Source organism: Phytophthora infestans, genomic scaffold (genome assembly GCF_000142945.1).
Source record: "Phytophthora infestans T30-4 supercont1.14 genomic scaffold, whole genome shotgun sequence".
NCBI classification, from domain to species: Eukaryota; Oomycota; class Peronosporomycetes; order Peronosporales; family Peronosporaceae; genus Phytophthora; species Phytophthora infestans.
The window spans coordinates 662,768-690,059 of NW_003303745.1; the positions used below are offsets into that span (position 1 = coordinate 662,768).

Consider the following 27,292-nt stretch of genomic DNA (forward strand, 5'->3'; position numbering starts at 1 on the left):
GACGGGTACCCGAAACTCGGGTACCCGTTGCGACCTCTGGTGCTGAAGCTGTTAGATGCCCGTTCCGTCCTGTTTGAAATCCTTGAAATGCACAATGGGTTTGGGCGTCGGTACTGCTGCTCACTCGTCAGCTTGTGCAGCGCAGCAAGCAGCCGCGCCGAGCATTTGTTCCCTGCTGGAATTTCTTCCTTGCAACTTACCGTGCTCCTCGCAATGGCACATACGCGGAGCAACCAGGTAGAGACCATTACACAAAAACTTTGATGTTACCGTGTGTGCTTGTTCCTGTCACGCATGCATCCGTCATCAATGTCAGCTAAAAACACATAGGCGCAAGCTAGAACACAGACAACTACACTACTACTTTACTTTCAATAGCTCCGTGTCTAGTGTAAATCGGAAACTAAAGCTGGCCCTCGAGCCAGCCTATTGATATCGGTGTAAGCAGGTTAATCCCCGCTAATATCACTATTCTGACCTTCAAGAACAGAATGACTTCTCTCGCCAGAATATACTTTCTGCCAACCCCATTCCACGCACTTTACTCGAGGGGTAGGTTAGATTATCCTTCTTCAATTCGGATTTTAGTTGTTCTCAAATGAATGAGCCCCTTACCATTCTTTGAGTCATGCTTGTGCAAAGTGTGCACACTCTGTCATTCTTCTGAAAGAAAAAAGTTACGATGGCGCTGAGTACTCGCATCGCTATGCATTCAATATGTGGTGGAGATCCTTTCATCGCAAACGACACTTGTAGAGTGAGTGCGCCTAACGTACTGATTTTGAAGTGTATCTTATTCGTGAAGGACAGACAATTCCGGGCAATTCCGGAAATAAGCTGGAGTGTACAACATCTACCCCTAGAGGCTTCTTGCTGATGAGTATTAAGTCATTACTGAAGCCTCATTGGTCTAATTTAAATATTAACCTTCTTATAGGGCTAGGGCCTTTGGACCCTTGCTAAACCCTAACGTGAAAATAGGCTCAGAAAAATGCGATACAATATCGGGTAAAATATTTTGTAACTTACTACTCCTAGGACGATTGCACAGAGAATGTGGTACAATAGGCATGTTGTAGTACAGGTACTGTGACAGATCCATGGATCAGATAATGTCACTATTTAAAATTCTTTTCTACCCCAAAACCTTTCCGTATTTGCGTTTCTTAAAACATGTTTTTACGCGTTATCCTCCCCCGCTGCCGCCGCCACACTCGCTGAGGGGGTTCGCTGTGGCTTTTCTTTGCTACGGCTTACCCACACCTGCATCCGGATGCCTCTGCGTTGATGTGGGGTACTTTCACAGCAATGATCATTCATGCACGGGCTTGCTGTTCTTGTGTAATTCCGCCAAGGGGGAAACAATACGTATTGTGAGCACCAGCCATTTTGCCCACGCGAAATGCAGCCGAAAACCCAGCTCCTAACAGATTAGAAGCAATTTAAATATGCTATTCTGCACAATGAAATCGCCCTAAATCAGAGCATAAATTGGATTCAAGTGTTGCTAATGGGAGTTCGCCTATGCCGTTTATCGACTGGTAAAGGGCGCGATTCCAAAGTTAGTGTTTTTTCATTCAGCATCCAGCAACATGTACGGTCCTGACTTCCGGTGGCGTGCAGTTACTCTCCACTATGCGTACGCAGTGCCGTCCGAGCGAGTAGCTCGGATCTTGGGTATCTCCGGGCGTTCAGTGAGGCGCTGGTACGACCTGTTTAAATCAAGTGGACACGTCATTTCCGGTGCCAAATGAAGACGAAAAAGCGCGCACCTAAACTGGTAGACTTCATTTCCAGCTACGTCAAAGATCATCCGACATTCTACATTGAGGAACTACAGTGTGAATTACGGCGTCGGTTCAGTGGGCTAAGAGGTGGAATGAGCGCTTCGACGATTCTGCGTGTGCTACGATTTGAGCTGGGGCTATCACGGAAAGTGCTAGAGCGACGAGCACGAGAGGCAGTGCCGTTGGAGATAGAGGCTTTCGCGGCAAAGCTTCGGTGTTGGTATAGCTACTTCGAACAACTCTTGTTTCTTGATGAAACATAAAAAAAATGGGCTGGATGTCATGAGGCGGTATCCGTGGTCGAAGAAGGGTACTCGAGCTATCGTCCGTGTTCCCTTTGCGCGAGGGCCACGTGTTTCGATTCTTGCTGCATGTGACGTGAAAAGATTTCGGGCGTGAGCAACTACACGGGGTACATTCAGCTGACTGAAATTTCACCGTGCGCTCATCCGCCATTTTTTCCAGCAGCTCAACCCCTGGTATCTTCCCCGCTCTATTGTCATACTTGACAACGCCCGTATCCACATGTACAGTGAACTCGAAGAAGCCGTTCACGCGTGCGGTGCTGTGTTATTGTTTCTACCACCATACTTCCCGCAGTACAGCCCAATTGAAGTGATGTTTGGACAGCTGAAACGTTGGCTAGGACGTCATGCAAATCTTACGTTTCCGCTTTATCCGGAAAGGGTTTTGGAGGTGACAGTGCGAGCTTGCGTGAAACCTGAGGAAACTGGTACAAACTTATTCCGTCATTGTGGATACGGGCCTGCTGGAATCAATGATGCTGTTTTCATGCAGGGCCTAGATGCAATGTAGGTATCTTGATTTTGAGCATTCAACGTGAGTATACAAAGAGTCGTTCAATCAACTCCATAAAGTTGGTGACCTCGTCCCATTTTCGAATGCTTCGTCCCATATTGTTTGCCACCCCGTCCCAGACTGGGACGAGCCGCCCTATAATGGGACGAGGTCACTACTTTATGGAGACGATCGGTAAAATGATCAATGCGGGTTTACTTTTTAAAGCACGCGAGGTGGAAACTATTGATGATCGATGTCTTCAACGTCTTCGGGGTCTCCGGGTGGCTGGAAATCAGAGAAAATATCTTAGGCTGAAAAATTGTAGTTTGGAAGCCCAAGCATCTCTCTCAATTTGCTGGCGTTAAACGTGAGGCGCAGTGGTGTCGATCCATTTAAGCTAGCTGTCAACGTCCGTATAGGCTCGTCTCGATCGCTTTGTTGCTGGATTAGAGCTGCTCTGATTGCATCAATATGCTGAGCTTGATGGGAAGTTGCATTGTCAGGAAGTGCAATAGCTGTTTGATCGTGCTGACGAGCATGGGAGAAAGCCCAATGTGTCCGGGCTATATCGCCTACTTGGACGTCAGGATGCTCGCGGAGATGGCTGTCGATCAAGCGTGAAGCTTCTTCCACTCGACTCGCAGTTGCACGCCAAATACCGCTCTGCTCCTTTGCAACAAAAACAATCAGCTCAATAACAAGAGGTCCAGCTGAAGGCCGTCGTTGGTAGTTTGCTTGTTCAGTATCGAGATTTGCCAGCCAGTTGCTTGCCGCGATTGGGACCCACTCGCGTTGCGGTGCCTTTAGACCTAGCTTCAGGTAAATGCTCTTATCCAGTCGTACGGTTTTGGGTTCGTATGCTTCTAGTGCTAGTACAGCTAGTTCCTCGACTTTGGAAACAAGCTGGTCGAACTCCTCCCTCTCTTCGAAGACGAAGGAGCTGCCTTCAACACGCACATTCGCTCGACTTGTACGGCCAATTTCTCCTACCTTGACTGCGACTTGGATCGGCATATGTCCCTTCGAGGCTGCATATATGTAAATGCCTTGATATGCCTACGGATGTCTCGGCATTCTGGGGGTACATAAATCGACCTGACATCCTATAATTAGCAGTGCAATTCGATGCTTGTCCCTCTAAATTATTGGTATGAAGGCGGGTATATATATAACCTTGGTGCCCCAAGAGCCAAAATGGGCAAAATGAATGACGATCACAATAAAGCGAGTGTATGTTTAAAGCTGCTGTATCATGTTCATTATCGAGGAGATAGAATCCCTTGCATGCCACAAAGAACTCTGCCACAAATCGAGTGCATACTCTTATTGATTTTTATCTTGCCCTCGATTTATTCAATGTTGCCGTATGATTCGCTAAAAGCATGCTAGCTGCCCTGTTTAACGTGATCGCTTACTACAATACATATTTAGCATCCAATCATGGGACTTAGCTCGTTTTTGCCCCTTGAATATGAAATATGTTTACAGTTAGTCCGATAAAAAACTCTGGACCGGTACAGAAAGAAGCGTGCAGCTCGAATTTTTGAGTGACCCCCATTCGATTCAAACCCCGATAGGCTGCCATTCGGTGACTACTTCGTTCAGCGCACACGATAGGAGCGATGGCGAGGTTTGGTACCTCCTAAACGTAACCTAGCCAGCTTCTATAATACTTATGAACTATAATATTTCGCTTGGTGTTCACAGGAAACATACGGATGGGCAGACTCTTATCTCACTCTTCAATTACTGAGCTCTATCCCAAGTTAAGCTTCCAGAGTTCTTGTCGAGATATTCATGGCCTTCATTACGATCAAGGAGTTAAATGCGTCTTTCAGTCCTTTCTGTTGTGTCTACGGTATTGGCACTCAAAGGATGCCGGCCAACTTCTCCTGTGCCGGGCCTTTTTGGGGGTCATCGGAGTGGCCTTCATGGCTTTCGCCAATGTCTACGGTGCTGTGTCGATCTGCCGTGTAATGCTGCCTGCACCCACCTCCGTTCGGACTTACGGAGATCTGGGCGAGTGGGCCATGAGAAAACCTGGCCGCTACATCACGGTCGTCGTTCAGGTAACAGGCTGCTTGATCGTACCGTGCGCGTTTTTGGTGCTCGGTGGGACCCTGTTGGATGGTATCTTCCCAGACGCTTTCACTACGACGACGTGGTCAGCTCTCATGGCTCTCACAATCACGTCGGTGTGTCTCGTGCCTACACTTAAGGAAGGAGCTGCATTGCGTTTGTAGGGTGCATGGGCACGTTAGTTGCGGAGGCCCTCGGGATCGGGATCTTGATGTATGGCATGCGGGGTCACCCTGGTACCCCTTCTCCAGAGCTTCACTTTGGCCAAGTGGTTCGTGCATTCAGCAGTCTGGTGCTAGCATACGGCTCTGGAATTGTGATCCCGTCCATACACCGACAACACAGTGACCCTAAGCGAATGCCTCGAGTGGTGGGTGTGACTGTCGGAACAATTTCAATTCTTTTCCTGATCCTGGCCAGCACTGCGTATTCGACCGTCGGTTGTCATATCTCGGGTAACATTTCGTGGACAATATACCCGGACGCACATACAGGGCTGACAGCACTGGGCTATTCTCGGCATTGGGGGCTTGTCATACTCGCTTACTTGGGAATGCAAGTGCAATTAACGGTTGTCTTCTCTGTCATCTTAAAACCCCGTATTCTATCTCAAAGAGCGCATGTTGTTGGGGGTGCACAAACTTCCACCCGTTGATATCGAAAACAACCCGCCCAGCTAAGCGGATGGCTCGACGCCAGTAAATTATACCGACAAGCTATCGCAGTCTCGTACATCCCATCTTCGATCGAGCACCGCCAATGACGAGGTGTACTTTGACATGGGGGAGGCTGAGGCTGCTGAGTACCGTGGCGCCAATGCTATCTAGTACGTCACTCTACGGCTCATCATGATAACGCCCCTCGTCATTCTCTGGGTCATATTCGAAGACCATTTCTCCGCATTGTCGGATTTCGCAGGTGCGTCGTGTGTGACAATGACCTCCATCATCCTCCCTATCCTGTTTATACTCAAGAAGAAGTGGGGTGAGCTTCCACTGTGGCCGCCCTCGCAGTTATCATCGTCTGCTTTTGCCTCGGCTGCTACGTGACCATCGTCACGGGTTGTTATCTTCGCACTTGTTGTAGGTGTAGTAAAAGACACAATGAATGAAATTGAGGAAGCTTAAAAAAAACGAACTCCTGTACTCCCCAGCTACGACCAGTCCGGCTTGGCCGGCCTAGCTGGAACTGTTGTGCAATCATCCCACTTACTTCGTGCCTGGATTCGTCTTGAACGCGCGGGCTTCACGCCGGCGCGTCACGCGCCGCAACTCACGACAACTTGATCTCTCTTAATGCGTCCTCTTAGCAGGCTCCGGTTGGCCACCTTGAAGTTGTGGCACGTAGATTGAAGTAGCAGCTGGTAGTGAGCTTGAGCCTCGCTAGCTGCTGCTACTGGAGCCATCCTGCGACAACACCACCCTCCGAAACGGCCTAATCTTGAAGCAACGATAGGAGATCCAAACTGGCAGCGAGTTTCTTCGTTTTGCTGCTCGACGGTGGTCGCGAATGATTTTTTTCACCATCATGAGCACATCTTCCAGTAGAGAGATCGCAGGCTTCAAAGAGTCCTCAGCCGTCGAGAGTCCACGCCAGGTCACAAGCATTTCGAAACGCTTCTCAGCAGCGCTGTAGCGAGAATCGAGAAGTCGGGCCACCACGTGACCTTCGCTGTTGTGGGCGATATGTTGTAGCAACTCCTCGGAAACGTCCAGTGAGCTATCGCGGTAGAATTTGAGACGCGAGGCATGCACATCCCGGAGATCTCCAGTGACCAGGTTCTTTACTGTAAAAATCCACGCCGACGTAGCTTCGACGACTTGAGCCGGCCCACACCATTTAACACTCAGTTTTGCGCGTGTGTGAGCCCAAACGTTGGCATAGAGAACGTAGTCGCCGACGTCATACTGTGCCACAACAATTCCAGCCTTGCGATGACTTTTACGACCTTTAGACCTTGCTGCGCTGCTTGCAGCGCTCACCATCCTGTGCATATCATCCAAAGCCACTCGCAGGTCCTCAAATGCTTTCTGGCGCAGCGCCTCGAGTGCGGACAATGTCGTGGGCTGGAGCGGCGTAGGTAGAACTATCGCATCTAAAGGAGGCATAGCTGGTAGGCCCGTCATGACAGTCACAGGAGCTTGGCCGCCGAGGGACGCGGCCGGAGTGTGGAGTAGCACTAATTGGACCACTTTCGTGAGACGAGGCCACTCCTTCGGTGACATCTTCCATTCGGATAAGAGAGAGCGAAAACAACGGAGTGCCTCGCGCATGACGACTTCTACTGTACCGTTGGCCCAAGGACATCAAGCGGTCGTAAAATGATGGTGCGCACCAAGGCCATGCTGCAACGACTTGATCACTTCATTTTTGAAATGTGTTCCTTGATCACTGACCCACGTTGAACACACTCCGAAGGTCGCAAACCACTCCATGAGGCACGAGTATGTCGTCTCTGCTGTTGCGTCCGGTACAGCGAAAAACCACACGAATCTAGACGCGTCATCTTTGATACCCAGAATGTACTTGTCGTCGCCCTTGGACGCCCCCATAAACAAATAATCCCAATGGATCAGCTCGTTAGGACGTTCAGCATGCATAGCCTCACCAAGCGGTCGTGGTATTGGAGGTCCACCCACCACACTAGCACAATGAAGACAGCGACGAACGAAAAACTCCACATCTGCAGCCAGGTCGTTCCACCAGAATCGCGCCGCAATACTAGACCGCGTTGTATCCATACCCCTGTGGCCTGCAGATCCAAAGTTGCCCATGATACACAGCCGGAGTTGCAGCGACCCTGCCGACCCCGGAATCCAGATTTGCCCGTCCGCGACGTTCAGTATCTGGACTGAGTGCGAGTCCGTCTGGCCGTGGCTCACTCTGCTGACACTGGAGAATTTCAGTCATTGAAGGCCACTGGAAATCGTCATTAAGAGTTGGGGAGTACTCGTAAGGGACGAGGTGAATTGCACATATCTTCAGAAGCGTCGATCCCCAGCGAGACAAGAGGTCCGCCCAGACATTCTCGTCGCCCGCAATATCGCAAATATCATACTCGTACGCCATTAGTAGCAGGGCCTATCTCTGCAACTTGTCGGCGGTGTACTTTGGTACGGAACTGAGGACTCTCGATGGATTGAAGATAAACCGGAAATTGCGATGATCCGTGTACAACGAAAATACACCCTGTCGATGCAAGAGATAATCCGCACGCTGACAGGTGGCCACTATAGCAAAAGCCTCTTTTTCCCCGATGGCCCATGACAGCGCAGATCCTGAAAAGGTTTCGCTAAGAAACATCAGCGGCTCGTGATGTTGCTCCGAGAAAATTTGGTCTTTGTGGTCCGGTGGAATCTGACTTACAATTGCTCCCCAATGTGACTCGCTAGCATCGGTAAATACCGAGAGTGGGTAGTTCGCTTTGACATGAGCGAGTTCCACTGCGTTTCCTAATGCCTCTTTACAGGCGTGGAGACACTGTGTGTGTTCTGATGTCCAGCCAACGTCAGCTAGTTTTACCCGTAAGACTTGGCGACGGGATCGTCCACCAGCCTTCCGATATACTTCCTCCAAGAGGTCCATCAGAGGCTGCGTCAACTTGTTGTGGCCTGGGATGGACATCCTCATCCAGCCCAGCGCACACACAAATTGTTGCAGATCTTGACTGGTAGCGGGTACACCTAGCTCTGAAGAGCTCTTATCCGTTCCGGATCGTGGCGGACTCCATGTTTTGAGATCAAACGTCCACACCATTTTGCTTCCTTCAGATAAAAAGAACACCTTGAGGGATTCAACTTTAATCCCTTGGTAGCACACACTTTAAGAACTCCTCGTAGCAGCGTAAGCAAACCCTCCTCTGACTTCGCGTAACCCAGTAGGTCGTCCAGCCAGATTAACAGACCGGAGTACAAGAAGTCTTGGAACATCACTTGGACCGTGGCTTGGCAGTAGGCCACGCTGTCTGAACCCCCCATAAAGACGCGTGTCGGCGTAAAGATTTCCATGTCCGTAAGAAAAGAAAATAATTCCTGCCACTCGAGTGACAACAGAAACTGCCAGTACCCCTTAAAGAAATCCAGCAGAAAAATGAGCTCTGATTCATCCAGATACTTCCAGAATGGGCATTGACCAGAAAAGCCTAATTGTCTGAGCATTTACGTGACGAACGCTCACTGTCATGCGAAATTGACCCGGCTGCGCTTTCTTCACAATCAGAGGAAAGGAATACCACTTGCTGTGAGGATTGCGATAGCAAAGTCCAGCATCAATGAGCTCTTGAACATGTTTATTCATAAACGCCCGGTGCTCTGGCGGATACCGCCGAGCTTTACACCTCGATGGCACAGCGTCCGTTTTCAGAGTCACTTTCAGGGGCGGCATGTCGACTGGAGGGTCCCGCCCGAGTTTAATGTGGAAAACATCACGGTTTTCAAAGAGGATTTGTGTTAGTTCAGTTCGGAAAGCAGTACTGCACCCCAGCTTCGCAGCCTCCTCCAGCTTAGCTTCCTGTATACTCCACTCGACTGCACGCTCATCCTCTCGGTCCTGAGCGAAATCTACTTTTGGAAAACAGCATTGTTCCTCCTCTTCCTGCAATCCTTGTTCCTCCGGCGTAGTCGCTGGTTGTTGACCCGTCGATGCATATGCTAGGACCCGTCGGACACCGCTCACCTCGGAGCCGTCATCCATGTCGTATATTCCACTCACGCTTCATGCCTTATCCAGTAGCTCTTGAGGATTGTAACCTAGTCGTCCCATGACGCTTTCACTTAAAAGAATATCCCCCATGCCAGGGGGCAGGCCCGCACCCACCACCCAACAGGTGACGTTTTTCAGCGTCAAATTCTCATTGGCGGTAGCAAACTGCAGATCCAACTTGACCTCCTGAGTGATAATCATCGGTTCCTTGGTGATGCCCTCGATCGACTCGCTTCGTGTAAGGTCCCGACACTTCATCCACTGACCCTTCGCACTGAGTTCCTGGAGTAAACGAGGCGATACAACCGACACTTCCGCTCCGCTGTCCGGTTTAGCCTTGGCTTCTACCACCCCGTTAAACATACACTGTAGCAGACTGGATCGCCGCGCGAGTAGTCTGCACCTTACTGAGTACCGCAGGAATTTGGGGAGCTAGTGCGACAGCACCCACTGTCTTCGACTGCTTCCGGTGTTTTCATACAGCTCCTTGGCTTCAGTGGCACTCGCCAACGGACATTGAAACACCCCGTGCGTTGCATCACCGCACTTAAAGCACTTGCGTGGTTGCCCCGGTACTTTGGTAGCCGACGACGTTCCTGGAGGAGACCCCCGGCGCGGGACTGCGTCTTTAGAGACTGCTCCTCCTGGAGCTCGTTGAAACCGGTCGTTTCTACGCGTATTCTGTGGCTTGAAATTTGTCTTGTCTTGGCTCGATAGAGCACCTCCGCTTGGGGTAGACGAAACCGTGTGCTGAATTGCGGACTCAAAAAGCAAAACCGCCGATACTCGATACTTGAGCCAATCCAGAAACACCTTTACCGACTTCTTAGTGGACTTGTGGACTGTGCGTTTCAGCTCCGTAATGACCGTCTGCTTGAGGACTTGAGGCTTCAGGGCCGCACACAAAAACTCCACTGCCATTTTGGGATCTTCCAGCGGGAAGTCATCCATATCCTGCGAGTCGAGAATCTCGTTAAAGTCTGTCACCAGTTTCATCACACGTGATTCTGCATCCGGTAGGGATGTACCCATGGACAGCGCCCGCATGGCCTGTGCCAATCGCGCAGGGTCCTGCACCTCTGAACGCCTTGCTTCCAGGAAATACGACTTCCACTCATCTTCGGTGATTTCCGACTCGGCTTTACCAATCTCATACATACAAATTCGGATTAGTGTCCGATGCTCGATACAGGTGCTCAAGGGCATCACAAAAACCCTTCCAGCCGAACCCTGATTTAGCGCGGTGACTCTCTGCTTGTATATGAGATAACTATCCATAAACGCCTTCTTCTCCTTCTTTGTGGCTCCTCGATACACAGGAGGCGACGGCATGTTCGAGCTCGTCGCCATGGTGATTGTCGGCTCGACTCGGCTCTCACTTAGGTCTCCACTCGTCATAGCTTCATCACCATCAGCTTCACGAGCAGTTCTACCCGCACTCCGGTCAAACCAGCCCCAGCGGCTCTGCCCCCGTGGGGAAAGTACCTCTACCTTCAGATCCTCGATCTGACGACCTTGGTGTCCCACTGTTTCTGCGGCCTCCCGCATCAGCTGGTACTGCTCAACTAGTGCCCTCTACTGCTCCTCGAGCTGCGTGCTCAATGCTGTCTGTTTGGCGTTCAGCGCAACTTAGTTCTCGTACTGCTGCTGCAAGTACTCAGCCGTTTTCGATGCCAATGACTCCTGTTGCTGCTAAAACCGGTTGAGTTGCTCGACCGTAAGTTGCTGGACTGCCTCAGCTTTCTTGGCAACTTTATCGACCTTCTGCCCCGATTCCGCCTGGAGGCTGCGCGACAGCGACGACTCGAACGTTCGGGTTTGACGCTGCGCCACTACAACATCTTCCACGGTCACTCGAGGTGAAAGAGGTGCCTCCTCGGCCAAGTCACAGCTCCCGTGAACTGGACTGCTCATCGCTTCCACTTGCCAGAGCGAAGTGAGCTAAAGAATTCTTTGTTATCTTCGCACTTGTTGTAGGTGTGGTAAAAGACAGAATGAATGAAATTGAGAAAACTTAAAAAAAAAAAGAACTCCTGTACTCCTCAGCTACGACCAGTCCGGCTCGGCCGGCCTAGCTGGAACTGTTGTGCAATCATCCCACTTACTTCGTGCCTGAATTCGTCTTGAACGCGCGGGCTTCACGCCGGCGCGTCACGCGCCGCAACTCACGACAGCTTGATCTCTTTTAATGCGTCCTCTTAGCAGGTATCGGCTGGCCACCTTGAAGTTGTGGCACGTAGATTGAAGTAACAGCTGGTAGTGAGCTTGAACCTCGCTAGCTGCTGCTACTGGAGCCATCCGGCGACAACACGGGTAAAGAATTCTTCAAACCCGTCGAAGAAGAAACGGCGTTCCCCTTCTGTGCACCGGAGTTCGAGAATGTCGTCTACTACAACTACACTGCAGCCCACAAGGATTAGCATCAACCAGCGTGGTGTTTAAAGAAAACGTGGTCGATATAAAAAGAGCTAAGAAGTTGAACTGGTGGTAAAAATTATTAAACGATGGTAGATATTAGAGACAAGTTACCCTAAAACGATTACTTTGATAATACCTCTTTTTTTCAAAATATAGCTCTCTCATAATTTAAAAAAAACTCTTGTCAATAACTCATTTTCGTAAAATCCGTTTTAAAGAGTCAAGACAGAAGGGGGGGGGTACCGGTAGACGAATTAAATTAAAAACTGACTCAAATTACACAGAATCAGTAAAAATGTTTCTGGGAGCTTATAAAAGCTCCCCCACTACCCAATTTACTTTACCACTAAAGCAACATTTTAAAAAACTGAAACGTTGGACTCTGTAGTCTTCAAGCGGAGAACCCACAATTGATGCACCAGTTTCATCTGAAGGCAAACCGTCGCGTCGCCTCGTACTTCGAAGTAGTTTAAAGTATCTCACATGGCGCCGCTCAAGATCCTCATCGTCGGACCTAAAGAGGCCGGCAAGTCCACTGTACGCTTCCATGTAATGAGCAATATCCCGATGTCCACATTTTGCTCATCCCTCGTGTCTTTAGATTGCGAACTTCCTTGCCGAACACACCGATCGTCTCGGCAGTCAGGAACGTTACCAACCGACCGTTGGTGTGCGGATCTTGGAGCTTGATAAGGGCAAGGCGAATGTGGAGCTGTGGGACGTATCGGGAGATCAGAAGTAAGGACAGAGGTATTCTTTGGACAGACCTTCAGCTAATTGTGTCTACTCTCATGCAGCTACGAGGCGTGTTGGCCGGCAGTGATGAAGGATACGGACGGTGTCATTCTCGTCTACAACCCCGAGTCGCATGTCCACGAGAGCGAGGCTGTGCTTTGGTTCGTATCGGTCTGACTAATAAAGAGAGGGGGTGACGCACTCATCAAGTATTTGCGTGCTAGGTACGAGTGGTTTATTCAGAATGCAGGGTTGGACAGCTCACAGAGCCTCGTATTCGAGCACACGACGGGGAATAGCAACACTGCCATCCCATTGGCGTCGAAGTCCCGACTGCCAAGCCACTTGCGCGCCGTCGCGACTACTTTCGACACCCCCAACGTGTTCAAGAGCGAGTTCAGTCGACTCGTTACGGCTGCTCTCGAACGCCAGCAACGTATGGGCAACCGCAAGTGAGGGCTTCTCACTCTTCAATAAGTCGACGAAAAATAAAAAAAATCACTGTTACTGGACCAAAACTACTCGTTTGTAGACACCGTTAATAAAGCAATCTCGTCTGTATATTCTGCGCTGTCCCCTTCGTATTCTTTAGCTTCGTCTTGAACGTTCTTTAAACTGCCCAAGCCTCCGTCGAAGCCATCGCCACCAACGTCAAGATCATCGGGTGGGGCGGGATGACTAGTCTGGCTCACGCCCCCCAAGACCCCTAGAGCTGTACCAAGTGCTGTCTGCTCACCAGCGCCACCTCCTTTACCAACTTCTTCAGGAACGACGGAGGACTGTCCTGTGCTGCCGTAAAGAGCTTCCCGTGTAGGAGACACAACAGGCGCGATCACCTCGAGCGGTGCAAATGCGCGGCTTTCGTCACTCTGGTCCATCATTCGCTTCACGACGAAGTAGCAGAAAGCTCCACAGACAGCAACTAGCACTAGAATGCCGAGGATCCACCAGAGCCACAGCACTTTGTTCATCAGGTCACTGTCGCTATGATAGGGTGGCATCGCGCCAACGTATGCACAAGTGCACACGTACTCGGCTGGCGAAACGTTGCAGACGGCGTTCAGCGGGCAGCAACATGGAAGTTCATGGCTGGAGCGAGCCATCCAAGTGCCACAGAACTGACCCGGGCCATTGCGAAATGCTTGAGAGCAGTCACCAGTACTCGCACAGAGCTGACAACCTGAAGGCGGAGTAGTGACACCGTCAAGATCTCCAGGACTTAACGCTGGAGCTGGCACGACCAGCAACATCAGCAACAACCAGCAGCATTCCATCACGAGGTTCGTTCTTCACAGCCTCGTCCCAACAGATCTGCTTACAAAAGATCTGATACATAGCCGGCTTGTGATGCCAATACCGGTACATCGGTTAGAAATCCTGGACAACCACTCGGAAGCGCTTTAGCTCTCTTTACAGTAGTACAGTAGTCAAAAGTTGTTAAAATGGCAAGTGGCGGATCACTTGACCTGCGCGATACCCGAGCTCCCAGCAACATGGCTCAAGTGACTTGCACTGCAATTGATAGGAGTGGCAACAAAAATTGTAAGGACATTGCTACGGTGCAACTCATCGACAAGTCCTCTCGCGTTTAGTAGTATTATAATATTAGTACATGGACTGGCAAAACAACAACGATAGTACTATTGCTAAAAGTGGTGACAAAGTGCTCAACGGAGCGCATCGAAGTTTATTAATACGTGCGCACATTGCAACTCTGCATGCCAAGTATTTTTATTCAGACCAATCAGCGATCTACACATGAATTTTATCCAATCCGAGTTATAGTTTCATTCATTCCAAAAAAAGACAACTGGAACGCACAGAGGAATGCTGGCAGAGGCGCTGGCCTTCATCGACGAGTGTGACAGCAACGGAAAGCGTACTAAGGCTCGCACATCTAAAAAATCCAAAGTTTTTAGCTCAGTCGCGTCTCGGAAACCGCAGAGCTCGGATAAAACCCAACATCAAGCGGGTGATTACCAGTGCTACTCGGCACGATTACAACATCGCAAGAAGGCAGAATTGCGTGCACTGAGAGAGCAGGCGCTTGAACTCGATGAGCAGGTGAAGCTGCTACTGCAGCGACGTCAACAGAGACAACGATCTCGAACGGAGAAGGAGAAAAACTCAACCACCCAGAACGAGGACGATGACAGTCGGGAGTGGCTCAAGAAAGCGGTGGGTGAATTCCAAAAACGACAGAAAGCAGAGAGAACCCACAGGAAACTCCAAGAGATCTGGGCCAATCAGACCAAAGTCAACGGAGCTTTCCGGCACTTGGTGCAGCGTCGCTCGCTGCTTTATGTAGGTGGCAAAAGAAGCCGACCGGCGTGTTTTATTTGCTCCTAATGGGTTTAATTAAACTACAGGGCAAGGATTTTGTGTTCGAGGATAAAGAGAACACACCACTGGAGCCTTCGGTGGCGGACGAGACGATGAACATCATCTCCCAACTGGAAAAGAGAGTAGAGCGACTGTACTTGAGCTCCGACTCCGTGTTCCCACCAGACCTCCCAGAGACCATTTCGTGCAACACGAGAGTAAAACGCAGCAGCGACACGGCCGGCAATTGCATTGAGATTATCACGACAACGCCCGTATCCAGTCCGCTGCATGTTGCAGCGGATGTCGTGTGGAAAGACCTGAACGTCAAGAGCCAAGATCCCGAAAGAATCTACAGTTTCGTACGTCAAAAATATCTTATTTCATAGATTTTTTTTAAATATCTAACCATAACTTCTTAAAACTATTACAGATCCGTGGCCGCAACTCCGATTCATTGGAGAAAAACTTCCTCATCGCCTATCACAACCCGTCGGGTGTATTGAAGATCGACGGCTTCCAGTTCATGCGCAAGTTCGAGGAATCCGACCGCGTTGTGGTCATAAAACACAATATTCTGACGCTACCGCACATGGGACTCGAGTTCCGTGACCGCTGTTGGATCATCATCTCCCGCTCCAAGTCGGACCCGACACAAGCGTCCGTCGCGCGCACATGCTACCAGCTCTACGCTGAAGGCTCTGAAAGTTTTTCATCAAACGAAGACGTCGCGCATACGCGGGACTATATCATGTGGGAAAGTGCGACGGGACCACCAAATGTTGCAGAATGTCCTAGCTGCCAGTCTAACATGGCTACATTTTTCTCCGTGGTGTAACAAACACAAAATATATACTGAAACGTTTCTTCCCTATTTCTAAATAGACACCGTTTTAATGACGGGGCCGAGAACTCGAGCCGAGATAAAGCGTCGGCGCAGCTCGAGCACCGGAGATGCTACTTGCGGCGTAGAGTACAGTGAGCAGCTGTATGCAGCGCTTACGGCGGGCGCGTTGTGGTTCCTGGGTGTCAAAGATATGGTTCAGCTGTTGGGGACGTGTCGGACGCTTCGGTTTGATAAAACCCTGGGTGTTATGGCGCTGAGCAATTGCAGCGTTGGGGTGCATTTACTGCACGGCTGTAGCGGTGATTGGATGGATTTATCCCTACAGAAGCAGCAAGAATCGACTGGAGAAGAATCGATCTTCTGGTCCGAGTGCAGGGAACACAGCCATGTTGCCAGGAAGAAAGAGCTGAATCGTCGCTTAATGGAAGATAAAATACCATTGGGTTTTTCACGAGGACAAGCCGCGCAGTTGCTATCTCTTATTGGCAAGTTGGAAAAATGTTTTAAACCATTTTACAATCGCGCCTATGTGGCAACTCCGTTTGGAGATTTCTGTCGTGCTCGACCGGTCATTTTGCCACTACCTGCAAGAACTGATAAAGACGCGAATGCAGCGTGGACGATGGAAGATGCTCGTGACGCGTTGAATTCCATGTGGGATCGTTTCGGAGACGATTTCGCCGCGTCGGGTACGGAATACATGCATGTATCGGAGATAGGGATGCACTGGGAAACTATTGCTGTTGCCAAGCGTGATGCCAAGACGAAGTGCAATTTTTGCGATACGGCAAAGAAAGCTATTCGGGAATACCGGAAAGAGGCAAATACATTGATGGACGAGTTCACGCGTGTGTTGAAGAGCAAGCAAGTGGAGTGGCGTGCAGAAGGTCTGGACGATGATGAGATGCATGAGCGACGTAGTTTACTAAAGGCTGATATGTTCTTGGAAGACTCGTATCCTGATCCGAACGCAGCTGAGAGCACAGCGGACGACATCCTCGCGCACATTTGCGAGCACGACAAGTTCCCCGTAGTCCCATTCGAAGGGATGGCTAACGGTCTAGAAAGGAGGAACGATGATATTTTCAATGCGCTGGCACTGGAATGTCAGGATCTGTGTGACTCGTTCTACCGGCCTCTGAAGCAGAATCTGGCGGCAGTCGTGGCCTTTACCGGCCAGCGAGTGCATCGACCGTGGATGGACACGGGCGAGGAAGCGGGGATCATCCGACGCGAGCTCATTGCCGGGCTATCAAACAACGGGTTTCTAGTAGGCGTATACGTTATGAAGGCCGTGGAGGACTAATTGTAACTTGCTAATAAAATTGCAGATTAGTATTTGCAAGATGCAAACATTTGTAGCCATTTCGGGTTTTTGCCCGCGTCGTCCTGTCTGAGTGACATCAGTCGTCCAAATTGCCAGATGGCGAGAATGACTGGCTGGCGGCAGCTGGTCGCATCCCGCCTGATAATGTCCATGTCACATCGGATTTCGACCCAAAGGTGAACATGTTGTCTGTATTGTCTGTACTTGCCGACCATGAGCTCCTCGGTAGTGCACACCATGATGAGATGGAGAGCGTATTGCTGCGCTGGTAATGGTGAGCGCGTCTTAAGGCGTCCAGATAGTCGCGCTGTTTCAAACAGCGTCTCGAATCTCCATCTGCGCGGCGTAATGCCATTCTCGTGTTCATGATCCAATGTGAAGATGGTGGAGAGGCGAAAAGATGCTGGGTTGGTATAGGGCCAGCTGCTGCGCTCGCTTCAATTGTCCAGATTGTTTAGCGCACTGCGTTGACGAGGTGTTGCCACTACTATGCCGGTACATGCATGGAGGCTGAGGTACGCAACAAGCAGCAGCGCTAGTCATCTCATCACGTTACTATCGACGCCGTCTCTACAATGGCAAATCGGCAATCAATTAAAGAGGCAAATTTGCCTCAGAAATTGACCCCATGCCCTGGACAATCTCTGCATTTCGTAACAAGAACAGCCGTTGGTGGATTAAACATAAAATTCAGCAGGTAAAACATAGAATCTGACGGGGAGGGGGGCCTAATTGGGTTGACGGTGTTGGAGCGAAACTGAATTTTGGCCAGAAGAACTGAGCTGGCGCCGCTGTAGCGAAAGCGCTTTGTTGCCTGCACCGCCAGTGCCTCCAAGGTAAGCTGCAGCTTCAACACGCTAGCTGTTCGTGCATTTGTTATGCCGACTTGCAAGTGATTAACCGCGGTGAGTTCTTTGCCTTACAGCAAAAAATTCTTCATTGGCGAAAAGCTCCCCTGTCGCTTTCGACACAAGCCGTTTAGACCCCAGCAACAACCAAGGGCGGATTTTCAACACACGTAAGTTGCCGCAACCAACACTCACGCAGTTTTTCCGTCACAATGAACGTCACAGTCACCTCACCTTGCGCTTTGGTCACTTTCCGTCGCTCTTTGTCTTGCAGATAATGAGCTTTTCCAAATCAAATTTGCCACCAACGTTGCCAGTGGCAATAAAAAAGGAGAGGGAGGACCCTTCCTCTCTATCCGGCTCCATGTCAATTCCCGGCAGCAGTAGCAGCATCCCGCGCAAAGACTCCATTGGCTGGGGCGCCGACGATTTCTTGGGCATGATCTCACACACGCCGCCAGCGTTTTCTCCGGGCAGTTTGACAATGCCCATGACTAAAAGAGGTCGCAGTGGCAGCATTTCCAGTCGACTTCTTAGCGCCTCAGACTTGGAAGAGCGCGGGTACATTGACAGATACCAGAAAGGGGTGCTAAAGGTGCGTTAAGACACTCTGGAGCAATGCAAGTGTTGCAGGTATGTATCTAAACCTGTGTTGCCTTTGCCAGGATCTTATTATCAGTGGCGATGAGGCATTGCAAAAAGCGTTGGAAAAGTTTGACGCGGGCGACCCAACCACACTCGAAGCCATGTTAGACAGTGGAGCACTGAACCGAAAGTCGTCGTCGATTGATCTTCTCGACGATTTGGATTTGGGTTTCCTCAACGTTGGTTCCCTGGGCGACACTCCGAAAGATGAGGTTTGTGTTTTTTGGGCATTTTCTGTCGTTTCATTTTTGTTGCAATTGCCTAATTTCTGTTATTTCGTTGCAGTTCCAATCAGGCGGACGGAATCAGTCGCTGGACGAATGGGATGAACTTGGGTTCGATTCTTCTTTTGCGGACGTGTCGGCGCGGGATATTCTAGACGGGGAGTTTTATAGCTCTTCGCTGGGTGCATCGTTGCCCAATTCGTTGCCTTCCATGGGTTTGGGTATCACGCCACCCGCAGGTTTCAGTTTTGCCGAAGACTTTTTGGAAAATCAGGTGAAAACCGAGCCAGGAATCAAAAGTGAAGGCAAAAATGACACAGGTAGCAAAACTAGTACTGGCGCCACTAGCGCCTCAACTAGCTCCTCTGCAGCATCGAGTTTGTCGACGTCTCGACCCATTGGCATTCCTGGCTCTGCTGGCGCTGCCCGCCCTTTTATGGGCGTCGACAAGGGCAAAGATGGCCAGAAGCAAAACTTCGTGGGCGCCTACTCCCCTGACTCTAGACGGAAGCGTATTGAGAAATTCCTCGACAAGAGACAGAAACGCGTATGGCGAAAAGAGGTCAAATACGACGTGCGCAAGAATTTTGCCGACTCGCGACTGCGAGTGAAGGGTCGCTTCGTGAAAAAGGAGGATGAGCAGTTGCTGCGTGAGCTGCTGAGCTTCACTTAAGGCCTTACCGCATGGGTACCGAAAATTGCAACGCAAAATCGAGCAACTTTTAACTGTCAAAATGACGGGAATGTCGCTTAGGTCCAGTCTTTGATCCTCGTTTTACCGGGGAGTGCAGTGGCTGAAAGACTTCAATAGCTGGTGCGATGCGTTAAATCGAGGAGAGAGAGAAACACAAACCGGCGGATCGAGGTGGCAAATGTGGTATGTACGACTTGCTCCGCGTGTGGGCGTGGTCCGTTGAAATAGAAGCAGGGAACAAACGAAGGAGGATTTGGAGATGCGAGGAGAAGGTCGGATGTGGTGCGTGAGGCGTAGTTTATTGGGACGAGGCGACCTCTGGAATGCGTGCATGGATTACGTTTCGGTCGGTCTCGATTTAAGATAATTTGCACTGTTTTTCATTTTCATTCGTACGTCCATTTTCCTTATATACGTTCTGTAGTAAATGGTGAAGCGTTCGGTGAATAGTCTGCATGAACTGATGAAATGTTGCATCGTTAGATTTTTGCACCACGAACAGCATCACAGCATACAGTAGTTGCTGAATTTGTACACTTGAATGATTTGTCAGCTTATTATCAGTCTGCACTGACAAGTGCGACGTGACAATTCTCTCACTTCAACTTTATCCATGTTGCTAGTCGTGACCGCAGAAAATAGATCGTGTCGTACTTTAATGCCAAATCCAAGCAGCACGATCAATTAAAGCTGCAATTTGCAGTACAGCTTGATCTCCGTCAAGTGCCTGGTCAATTTTGTTTTGCTGCACTGTAATGGCGACCCCAATTAGATTGGTCAACACAGGCGATGATCCTCGCCAGGCGAGGATCATGCCGCGGTTGAACCGCTGCCTCAACTTGATTTATGCGAGTGCGTTGCACTCTTCCGGATCACGGACTCTGCAAGAGGGATATTGGCGACATTACCTGGATAAAACTGTCCCTGCTAATGCTGCGCGTTAACTAGCTCAGTGTGCCTCAAGATTTTTTTATACTTTTTTCATTGTCCGACCTCCCGCCTTTATCAGGACGATGGTGTTGCATACCGATAATTTCAAGAAAAAATTCAAACAAATTCATGAAGTCTGGTGTAATGTCAGCTAGGATTGTTGCTACTCTCCTCGGTCTCTGCTAGCGGGGGTCATTCCATCATACACCCGCGCACGGAGATATGACCGTCCTTACCAGTATCAATGGGGAACCCCCTTGACTGTTGGGGCTAAGCATGCTCGAGTCGCACCGTCGTCAGCTGCGTTTCGAGCAACGATAGACGTCCAACAAGATCGATTGCAACGAAGTAAACGATACTGCGACCAACAAGGTCAAACGCAAAAAGCGAGCCTTCTTCAAATGTATTCTCTCCTGTGGTGTCAACGATTCGCCAAGTGGCCCCACCGCCGCCTCCGAGAGCTCGTGTCAAGATCCCCATCGTCTACCGCGATGGAAAACACAAAGGTGCGATCGTAGGTGGACTACGCGCTCCCTTCTCACGCCTAATGCAGGCAAATCACAGAAGTGTATTGTTGTCGCAAAAAGATGTGTCCAAGAGGACACCCAACTCGTTTGAGTTCCCGAGCAGACTAGCACGGAAACAATTCCAAACCGAGGATATACGCAAACGGGAAGATAAAAAGTGGCTCAAGAAAGACAAGTTAGTACGAGAACTGGCCAAATGGGTTCCTTAACCCCTTCAACCCTTAAAACGTTATCTGAATGTGTACTGCTTCGTACGGTATTAATTTTTTTTTAGTTTTGATTCAGAAGTCTCCAGCAAAGTCTCCACCACCGCCATAGCCGCCCCCACCTGCTCCATCAAATCCTCCTCCATCGAACTCTCTACCACCTGCATCTCCACCGTGATCAGCTAGAGCGTTTCCGAGCAAAACCCCACCCAAAAGACCGGCTGTGCCTCCCAACGCCGCGCCGGTACCAGCACCCATACCACGACCCCCTGTGCTTTGACCGTGGTATCTACCATATTGAGGTGTGGCATCAGCGTATCCCTGGTCTACAGGAGCACTGGCATACGCTGTCGACGTGGTCCTGTAAGGCTGACTGGAGACACCTTCAGCCACGGGTGCGGCAACCGGAATTCCGTCGGCTGGGCGTCTGTCCCTGACCTGCTTGGACGCCATAAAGCAGCAGCCACAGCAGCATAACAACAGTGCTAGAGACCCCAGCAGCCACCATAGCCACACCAGTCCATATCCTCCATCGCCCGCATGATGCGGGGCGTATCCACAGTTACAAGCGTAGTTGGAGACCTTACACACGGCGTTGTCCGGGCAGCAGCACGGACGTCGGTCGCTCTGGCGGTCCAGCCAGTTGCCGCAGAATTGGCCAGACTCACCTCGGTAGGCCCTCGAGCAATCGCCTGTGCTGGCACACACCTCACAACCAGACTGCACTTCATCGCCTTGCCCCGAAGCCGCAGTGAGCACCACCACAAGCAGAACGGCGACGCGCCAGAGGCTCATTTGCTTCTACGGCTAGCTGCTTTTGCAAGGAGAGAAAGCCTCGTCCCAAATTTGTTTTGACAGAATGAAGATGACTAAAAGAAGTTGAAATTTGAAGAGCATTTGCTAGATATAATGTTATCATTTCGATAACGTCGTCATACTAACGTTAGACGTAATAGATTTAATCCTCTGGCCGATGAATGGTGGCTTACGCTTTCAGGGCATGTTCCTCCACCTCCACCACCGCCGTAGCTACCGCCACCGCCACTACTAAAGCTCCCTCCACCATCGAGCCGAAAACTCCGGTGGCTAGAAGACAGATCTATGAAGCCACATCAGCAGCAACCCGTCAAAACCGAGGGATGACATGAGTGCAGGCACCAGTGCGGCACTGGGCGGCACGGCCGGCTTTGTGGGTGGATATGCACTGGGAGGTGGTCACCTCTCGGACGCCACGATCCAGCACTAACATAGAAATAGTGAGAACAAGTAATACAAACGGCACCACCACCAACGCCACCCCCTCACCTGCACCTTGTTGCGGCACATACCTAAACAGCTGCAGGCGTAGTTTGAGACCTTGCAGACAGGGTCGTTCGGGCAATCAGTTGCCGCAGAACTGCCCAGGCTCGCCTCGGTACGCCTGCCTGTGCTGGCACACACATTGCAGCCAGATTGTTTGTCACCACTCTGCCCTAAGCCACGTTGAGAAGCACAAGAAGAAGCACAGCGACGTGCGAGTACAGTACGTCAGAATACCCACAGCAACTACTCTGCACAGCTCTCATGTTAAGAGTGCATTAAAGAGAGATAAGGACTACTTCAGTATGGTAGAAGAGAAGAAAGTGATTAATCGTAATAAATACTTATCCGGATTGGTCCTAGAAAAACCTCGATATTTCGGCTGCCAACTCCAAATGAAAGCTGTCGCTGCGGTCGTATTGCCATCATTTACTTCATTATCCATGGTGAACATTCGGTACGACCCCATACGTCTGTCTCAAGCCACCTCGGCCAAGCGAAATTGCGTTGCTCGCAGCACCACGAAGCAGGCGAAGAGTAATAGTGCCAGCAGCAGCAACCACTGCCAATCCGGAAAGCCTCCATCGTCATCATCATCATCTGCATACATGTACTGCGGCGTATTCCCACACTCACAGGCGTTGTCGGAGACATTGCAGATTGTTTCGTCCGGGCAGCAACAAGGTCGCCAGTCTCCCCTGTGGGCGTGCCAGTTGCCACAGAATCGACCAGAATTACCTCGGTAGGCCCCGGAACAGTCACCCGTGCCAGCACACAGCACACAGCCAAACTGCTTGTCATTGCTTTGCACCGCGAGCAACACCATAATGAACACGGTGAAAAAGCTACCCATTGTTGCCAGTTTGCACTTGAGGAAACTTCATTCGCAAGGGAAAAGAAAACCCTGTCCCAGGTCTCCTTAAGCAAAGAGAAAATGACCACCAAAAACGGCAACGGATCTCGCCGTGGAAAAGTCAAAAGATGAGCTCAAGTGCAACGAGGACAGCCCAATGCGCATGTGACTGGGGCCAGCGCGAGTCGGACGGCCTTCGCGCCTACATTCTGAACCCTCATGCAGCCTACAGCACTAACTCAGACACTTTTTTTCAGCGGAAGGGGCATCCATCTTCTCGCCAGAGGTCATCTTGGGGGCGAGATCAGGTGTCGTCATTTCGCACTGGAGGCACAGTAGAGCCTGTCCGTCAATGGCACTGGACCACGTGACATGAAACGAAGCACAGCGCGGGGAACTCGCGGTGCTGCAGTTCACTAGGCGGCTTCTCGGGCATTGACTTTTGCAGGACGCGTTGCCATGACAGAAGAAGACCCTTCTCGCCCAGCGCTGGAAGGTGGTTTGCTCGTCGGCGTTGAGTGCTATTTTACGCGCTTGCAATTGAGCGACCGATTCGACACTTTGGATTTTTGAGCGAGCGCAGGCCTGGCTGCCGAGTGTCCTCACCAAGGCGAGACAAGATGGCGCCGAACAGAGCCGGCTGGGCTGGAATTTTGATGAAGAGAGCATGTAATACATGTAGCTCGGCGCCAGCGGTCGCGTTCCACGCAAACAGACAGCGTGCGTGCGCCGCAGAAAGGGTCTCTAGTCACTCGACTCCGGGCAACCTTTTGGCTTTGAAGCAACGCTCCGGAGCACTGCAACATTATTGCGTGCGTGTACCTGCTCTCTAAAGCCTTGTAGATGTAGTACATCTACAAGGCGACGTCTTAGGCGTACATCATGTACCTGCTCTCTAAAGGTTCATTTTTGCCAAGATCTCGTTGAAGTCGTTGCGGTCAGTCAAGCGAGGGGAAAGGCCTTGCTTGGTCTGGGACACGCGCGCAAATGAGTACAGTGTCATGTATTACGGTTGAAGCCAACGATCCTTGGGCGTTGGCGACGACGGTAGTCACTACCGTAGTGCCGGGCCCTGGGTCCATGCTTCCAGGCTGTGATGGTGTTGATGCGCGGGAGACGAGTCGAGGCAACTTGCACTGCGAGTCTCGCAGGCAAGCCTGGCCTGCCATCTATCATTGGGCCTCGGACCATCTGCGGGTACCACACGTATCGCAGCGTGGGCCTGCTCCTCTTGAAGAGGACCTCTTCCTGCCTTCAGACGCTCCATACTTGCAGTTGCTGCTGCCGCACAATGGATACGCTGATGGCCACGGCCGCAGAATCTGGGCCCTACGAGTCGTAGGAGTCGTAGTACGACTCCTCGCCAGCTGACGGCCCAGAGCGTTGACTCGAATAGGCACAATTAGTTTGTCCTACAGTGCACGGAGCGGCTGACGGTGCCATGATGGCCATCAAGACGCTAACACCAAAGCCTTTGCAGCGAGCACACATCTGCTGCGGCATTTACGCCGTATTAGGCAAGCCGGACTGCAAGACTCATCCTGTCCCGATCCTTCGCACGCACGTACTCGCTCCTTTACGATGGGGCGACTGACGTACTGGATTGTTCGATTGTGGCTGGGGGAATGATCCGGAGCCGACAGAACGTGCACATACCCGTAGAGCCAAAGTTTGAATTTTGCCGCCAAAACAGCACGGAACTGTAAATCTCTTTAAATGAGGCTTTCGATGTGAGTACTTGCACTGTACATGTACCTTGTTGCTAAAATCACCGAATTAGAATTTCTTAGGCCGTGACAGTTGTTGCTTGTCCGGCTCACGCTTCTCGATTATCTAGAGTCCAATCTAAAGAGAAATAAATACTCGGGGGTCGAATAGGGCGTCGATCACCAAGCTGCAGTGCTTACTACACGACTTGGAAAGACGGTGGCTGCATTTGAGGCAGCAAGCTGAGCAATCTCCGGAATACCGCCCCAGAGTCCGTTGTGAAAGCCGTTGCTGCCTATCCCGAGCAATAGCGGCATATCCTGCTCTTCCTTCTTGCTCTTTAGAGTGAATATACCCGCAGCTTTTTCTGCTGTATCGATGTGTTCCTAGCCGAAGCAATTGCAAAGCCTCCCAGCCAAACAATTTCCCAAAGAATCAAAAATAACACTGAAAAGCGAAGGAGCCCCATTTTCAGGGCACATTCTGGCGGCCGTATCATTTTACGGAAAAGAGTGGGACGCCGAGGTACCTGCTGATTCAGAAAACGGGCACAGGCCATAAAAGGGCGTGAGGTCCGACTCGTCTGCCAAGCCAATTGCCTGTCGGCTGGGCGCCCGAGCGAACGACAGCCGCTGCGGCCGCAGGGTTGTCATTCCGCAAGTTGCTGGCAACTCGACACACATCGCTCTCGGTCGTGGCATTGCTGTTGCTTGTCGACCATCACTCCCGTCGCTTAGGTGTTCACCTCTTCCACATCACATATTTCAATGAGCGCCGAGACGCGGAGCCCCAGCGCGTCGCCCAGCGCCAGCAGCGACAGCGACGCATCTCCCGCCAATAAGCACAGCGCAGCGGACGGCAAGCCCAAGAAGTGCCGCTTCAACGACTGCGACAACCTGGCAGTGGACGGCACCAGCAAATGCGCCTTCCACAAGAACCGGCGTCAATGTTGTGTCGAGAACTGCACCAACCAGGTCTACGCGCGCAAGTTGTGTGTGCGCCACGGCGGTAAGAAGCAATGTCAGGCTGACAACTGCGAGGCGCACGCGCGCGGCGGAGGCTTCTGCTTACAGCACGGCGGCTTTGTGGTCAAGCGGTTCTGTATCGTCGAGGGATGCTCCAAGCAGGCGCACGCGCGCCAGAAATGCGTCCGTCACGGTGGCGGTCGACGCTGCAAGGTGGACGGCTGTATGCAACACGCGCGCGCCGGCGGACTGTGCAACCGCCACTCGCACGGCCACGAGTGCCGCGTGGAAGGTTGCAACAAGACAGCGCAACACTCAGGCTCTATCTGTTTCCGCCACGCCATGGAGTTGCGCGCACACGGCGAGGAAGTGCCCGAGCTTAACATCTCCAAGGGAGGACGTCTCAGTAGCAAGAAGCGCCAGCAACAGCAGCGCGAGCAGCAGATGAAGCAGGAACAGTTCCACCACCAGCAGATCCAGCAGCAGATCCACGCGCCGCAGCACATGCAGCCACACCCGCTCTCTATTCAGGTGCCTCAGAGTCAGCCTATGCCGCAACAGATGCAACAGCAAGGCAACCCGTTCGGTCTACCTCTGAAAATTAATGTGCCAACGACCATGCCAAAGTTCAGTCTGCGCACGCCTTTGGGCAACAGTTTCCCAACTCCGCGCAGCCACGAGTTTTCGCTCTTGATGGGCCTCCCTTCGCCACAGATTGACAACTCGCAGCTGCCCAGTGTGCTCGCAATGACCAACTCAGGTGCAAACGCCACATCCAGTGGCCAACGTACCCCCGGTTTTGACAGTTTCCTTGCCAGTGGCCCACCCAGTGTCTCGCGTGGCAATGGCAACTATCTGTCGCTCGGTCTGTTCCCCACGCCCCGCCTGACCGACCGGACGCCTGGTGGAGGCGACGACGCCATGATGAGCGACTACATTAAGCTCATGGGCCCCGACACGCCCATGAACTTCCACCATAACGGCCACTTCGGCGGCGGCACCACGCCTCTACTCGAGAACCTTGGCAACGTCTTCGAGCACAACCAAAACAACCAGAACAGCGCCAACCACGCGCCACGTAATCATATGGCGGCAATGGCGGCCGCCGCGGCTGTGCACGGCAATACGCAACAGAGAATGAAGATGGACTTCTTGTCGCCACGCGGTCTGGCGGCCCACAACTTCCAAAGCCAGGGATTCCCCACTCAAACTTCTGGTGAAGGGATGGGTTCAAACGGTGGTCCGTCCGGATCTTCGGACTACGCGGCCCAATTCTTTGTGGACAATAAGAACGACAAACGTGGCCACATGAAGACATCGAGTGTCTCAGCAGCCACTACCCCCACTCCCAAGCCGACCGGTGTCACCGCCGCCTAA

At 51.3% G+C, this 27,292-nt stretch overlaps 11 protein-coding genes across 11 annotated transcripts; 8 read left to right on the forward strand and 3 right to left on the reverse strand.

Moving 5' to 3' along the window:
- Nucleotides 1-3,199: 3,199 nt before the first annotated feature.
- Nucleotides 3,200-3,602, reverse strand: PITG_09133 (uncharacterized protein; the record flags this gene model as incomplete). Its single annotated transcript, XM_002903408.1, has 2 exons — nucleotides 3,200-3,257; nucleotides 3,376-3,602. 2 exons carry the CDS (start codon nucleotides 3,600-3,602, stop codon nucleotides 3,200-3,202), a joined length of 285 nt encoding a protein of 94 aa, XP_002903454.1.
- A 917-nt stretch (nucleotides 3,603-4,519) lies between these two features.
- Nucleotides 4,520-4,831, forward strand: PITG_09134 (amino acid/auxin permease-like protein; the record flags this gene model as incomplete). The annotated part of the gene is made up of 1 exon (XM_002903409.1): nucleotides 4,520-4,831. The coding sequence occupies one exon, from the start codon at nucleotides 4,520-4,522 to the stop codon at nucleotides 4,829-4,831; it is 312 nt and encodes a 103-aa protein (XP_002903455.1).
- A 4,860-nt stretch (nucleotides 4,832-9,691) lies between these two features.
- PITG_09135 (uncharacterized protein) lies at nucleotides 9,692-11,180 on the reverse strand (the record flags this gene model as incomplete). Its single annotated transcript, XM_002903410.1, has 1 exon — nucleotides 9,692-11,180. The coding sequence occupies one exon, from the start codon at nucleotides 10,914-10,916 to the stop codon at nucleotides 9,801-9,803; it is 1,116 nt and encodes a 371-aa protein (XP_002903456.1).
- A 1,089-nt stretch (nucleotides 11,181-12,269) lies between these two features.
- Nucleotides 12,270-12,820, forward strand: PITG_09137 (uncharacterized protein; the record flags this gene model as incomplete). Its single annotated transcript, XM_002903411.1, has 4 exons — nucleotides 12,270-12,323; nucleotides 12,388-12,524; nucleotides 12,584-12,692; nucleotides 12,782-12,820. The coding sequence occupies 4 exons, from the start codon at nucleotides 12,270-12,272 to the stop codon at nucleotides 12,818-12,820; spliced, it is 339 nt and encodes a 112-aa protein (XP_002903457.1).
- A 1,528-nt stretch (nucleotides 12,821-14,348) lies between these two features.
- PITG_09138 (uncharacterized protein) lies at nucleotides 14,349-16,996 on the forward strand (the record flags this gene model as incomplete). The annotated part of the gene is made up of 4 exons (XM_002903412.1): nucleotides 14,349-14,825; nucleotides 14,891-15,205; nucleotides 15,277-15,634; nucleotides 15,729-16,996. 4 exons carry the CDS (start codon nucleotides 14,349-14,351, stop codon nucleotides 16,994-16,996), a joined length of 2,418 nt encoding a protein of 805 aa, XP_002903458.1.
- A 792-nt stretch (nucleotides 16,997-17,788) lies between these two features.
- Nucleotides 17,789-19,407, forward strand: PITG_09139 (uncharacterized protein; the record flags this gene model as incomplete). Its single annotated transcript, XM_002903413.1, has 5 exons — nucleotides 17,789-17,853; nucleotides 17,943-18,035; nucleotides 18,140-18,460; nucleotides 18,531-18,722; nucleotides 18,796-19,407. 3 exons carry the CDS (start codon nucleotides 18,143-18,145, stop codon nucleotides 19,405-19,407), a joined length of 1,122 nt encoding a protein of 373 aa, XP_002903459.1.
- A 1,759-nt stretch (nucleotides 19,408-21,166) lies between these two features.
- On the reverse strand, nucleotides 21,167-21,544 carry PITG_09140 (uncharacterized protein; the record flags this gene model as incomplete). The annotated part of the gene is made up of 2 exons (XM_002903414.1): nucleotides 21,167-21,464; nucleotides 21,540-21,544. 2 exons carry the CDS (start codon nucleotides 21,542-21,544, stop codon nucleotides 21,167-21,169), a joined length of 303 nt encoding a protein of 100 aa, XP_002903460.1.
- Nucleotides 21,545-22,235: 691 nt separating this feature from the next.
- Nucleotides 22,236-22,784, forward strand: PITG_09141 (uncharacterized protein; the record flags this gene model as incomplete). Its single annotated transcript, XM_002903415.1, has 1 exon — nucleotides 22,236-22,784. The coding sequence occupies one exon, from the start codon at nucleotides 22,236-22,238 to the stop codon at nucleotides 22,335-22,337; it is 102 nt and encodes a 33-aa protein (XP_002903461.1).
- A 49-nt stretch (nucleotides 22,785-22,833) lies between these two features.
- On the forward strand, nucleotides 22,834-23,619 carry PITG_09142 (uncharacterized protein; the record flags this gene model as incomplete). The annotated part of the gene is made up of 3 exons (XM_002903416.1): nucleotides 22,834-23,000; nucleotides 23,050-23,132; nucleotides 23,501-23,619. The coding sequence occupies 3 exons, from the start codon at nucleotides 22,834-22,836 to the stop codon at nucleotides 23,617-23,619; spliced, it is 369 nt and encodes a 122-aa protein (XP_002903462.1).
- Nucleotides 23,620-24,230: 611 nt separating this feature from the next.
- Nucleotides 24,231-24,837, forward strand: PITG_09143 (uncharacterized protein; the record flags this gene model as incomplete). Its single annotated transcript, XM_002903417.1, has 2 exons — nucleotides 24,231-24,593; nucleotides 24,640-24,837. 2 exons carry the CDS (start codon nucleotides 24,231-24,233, stop codon nucleotides 24,835-24,837), a joined length of 561 nt encoding a protein of 186 aa, XP_002903463.1.
- Nucleotides 24,838-25,616: 779 nt separating this feature from the next.
- PITG_09144 (uncharacterized protein) lies at nucleotides 25,617-27,292 on the forward strand (the record flags this gene model as incomplete). Its single annotated transcript, XM_002903418.1, has 1 exon — nucleotides 25,617-27,292. One exon carries the CDS (start codon nucleotides 25,718-25,720, stop codon nucleotides 27,290-27,292), a length of 1,575 nt encoding a protein of 524 aa, XP_002903464.1.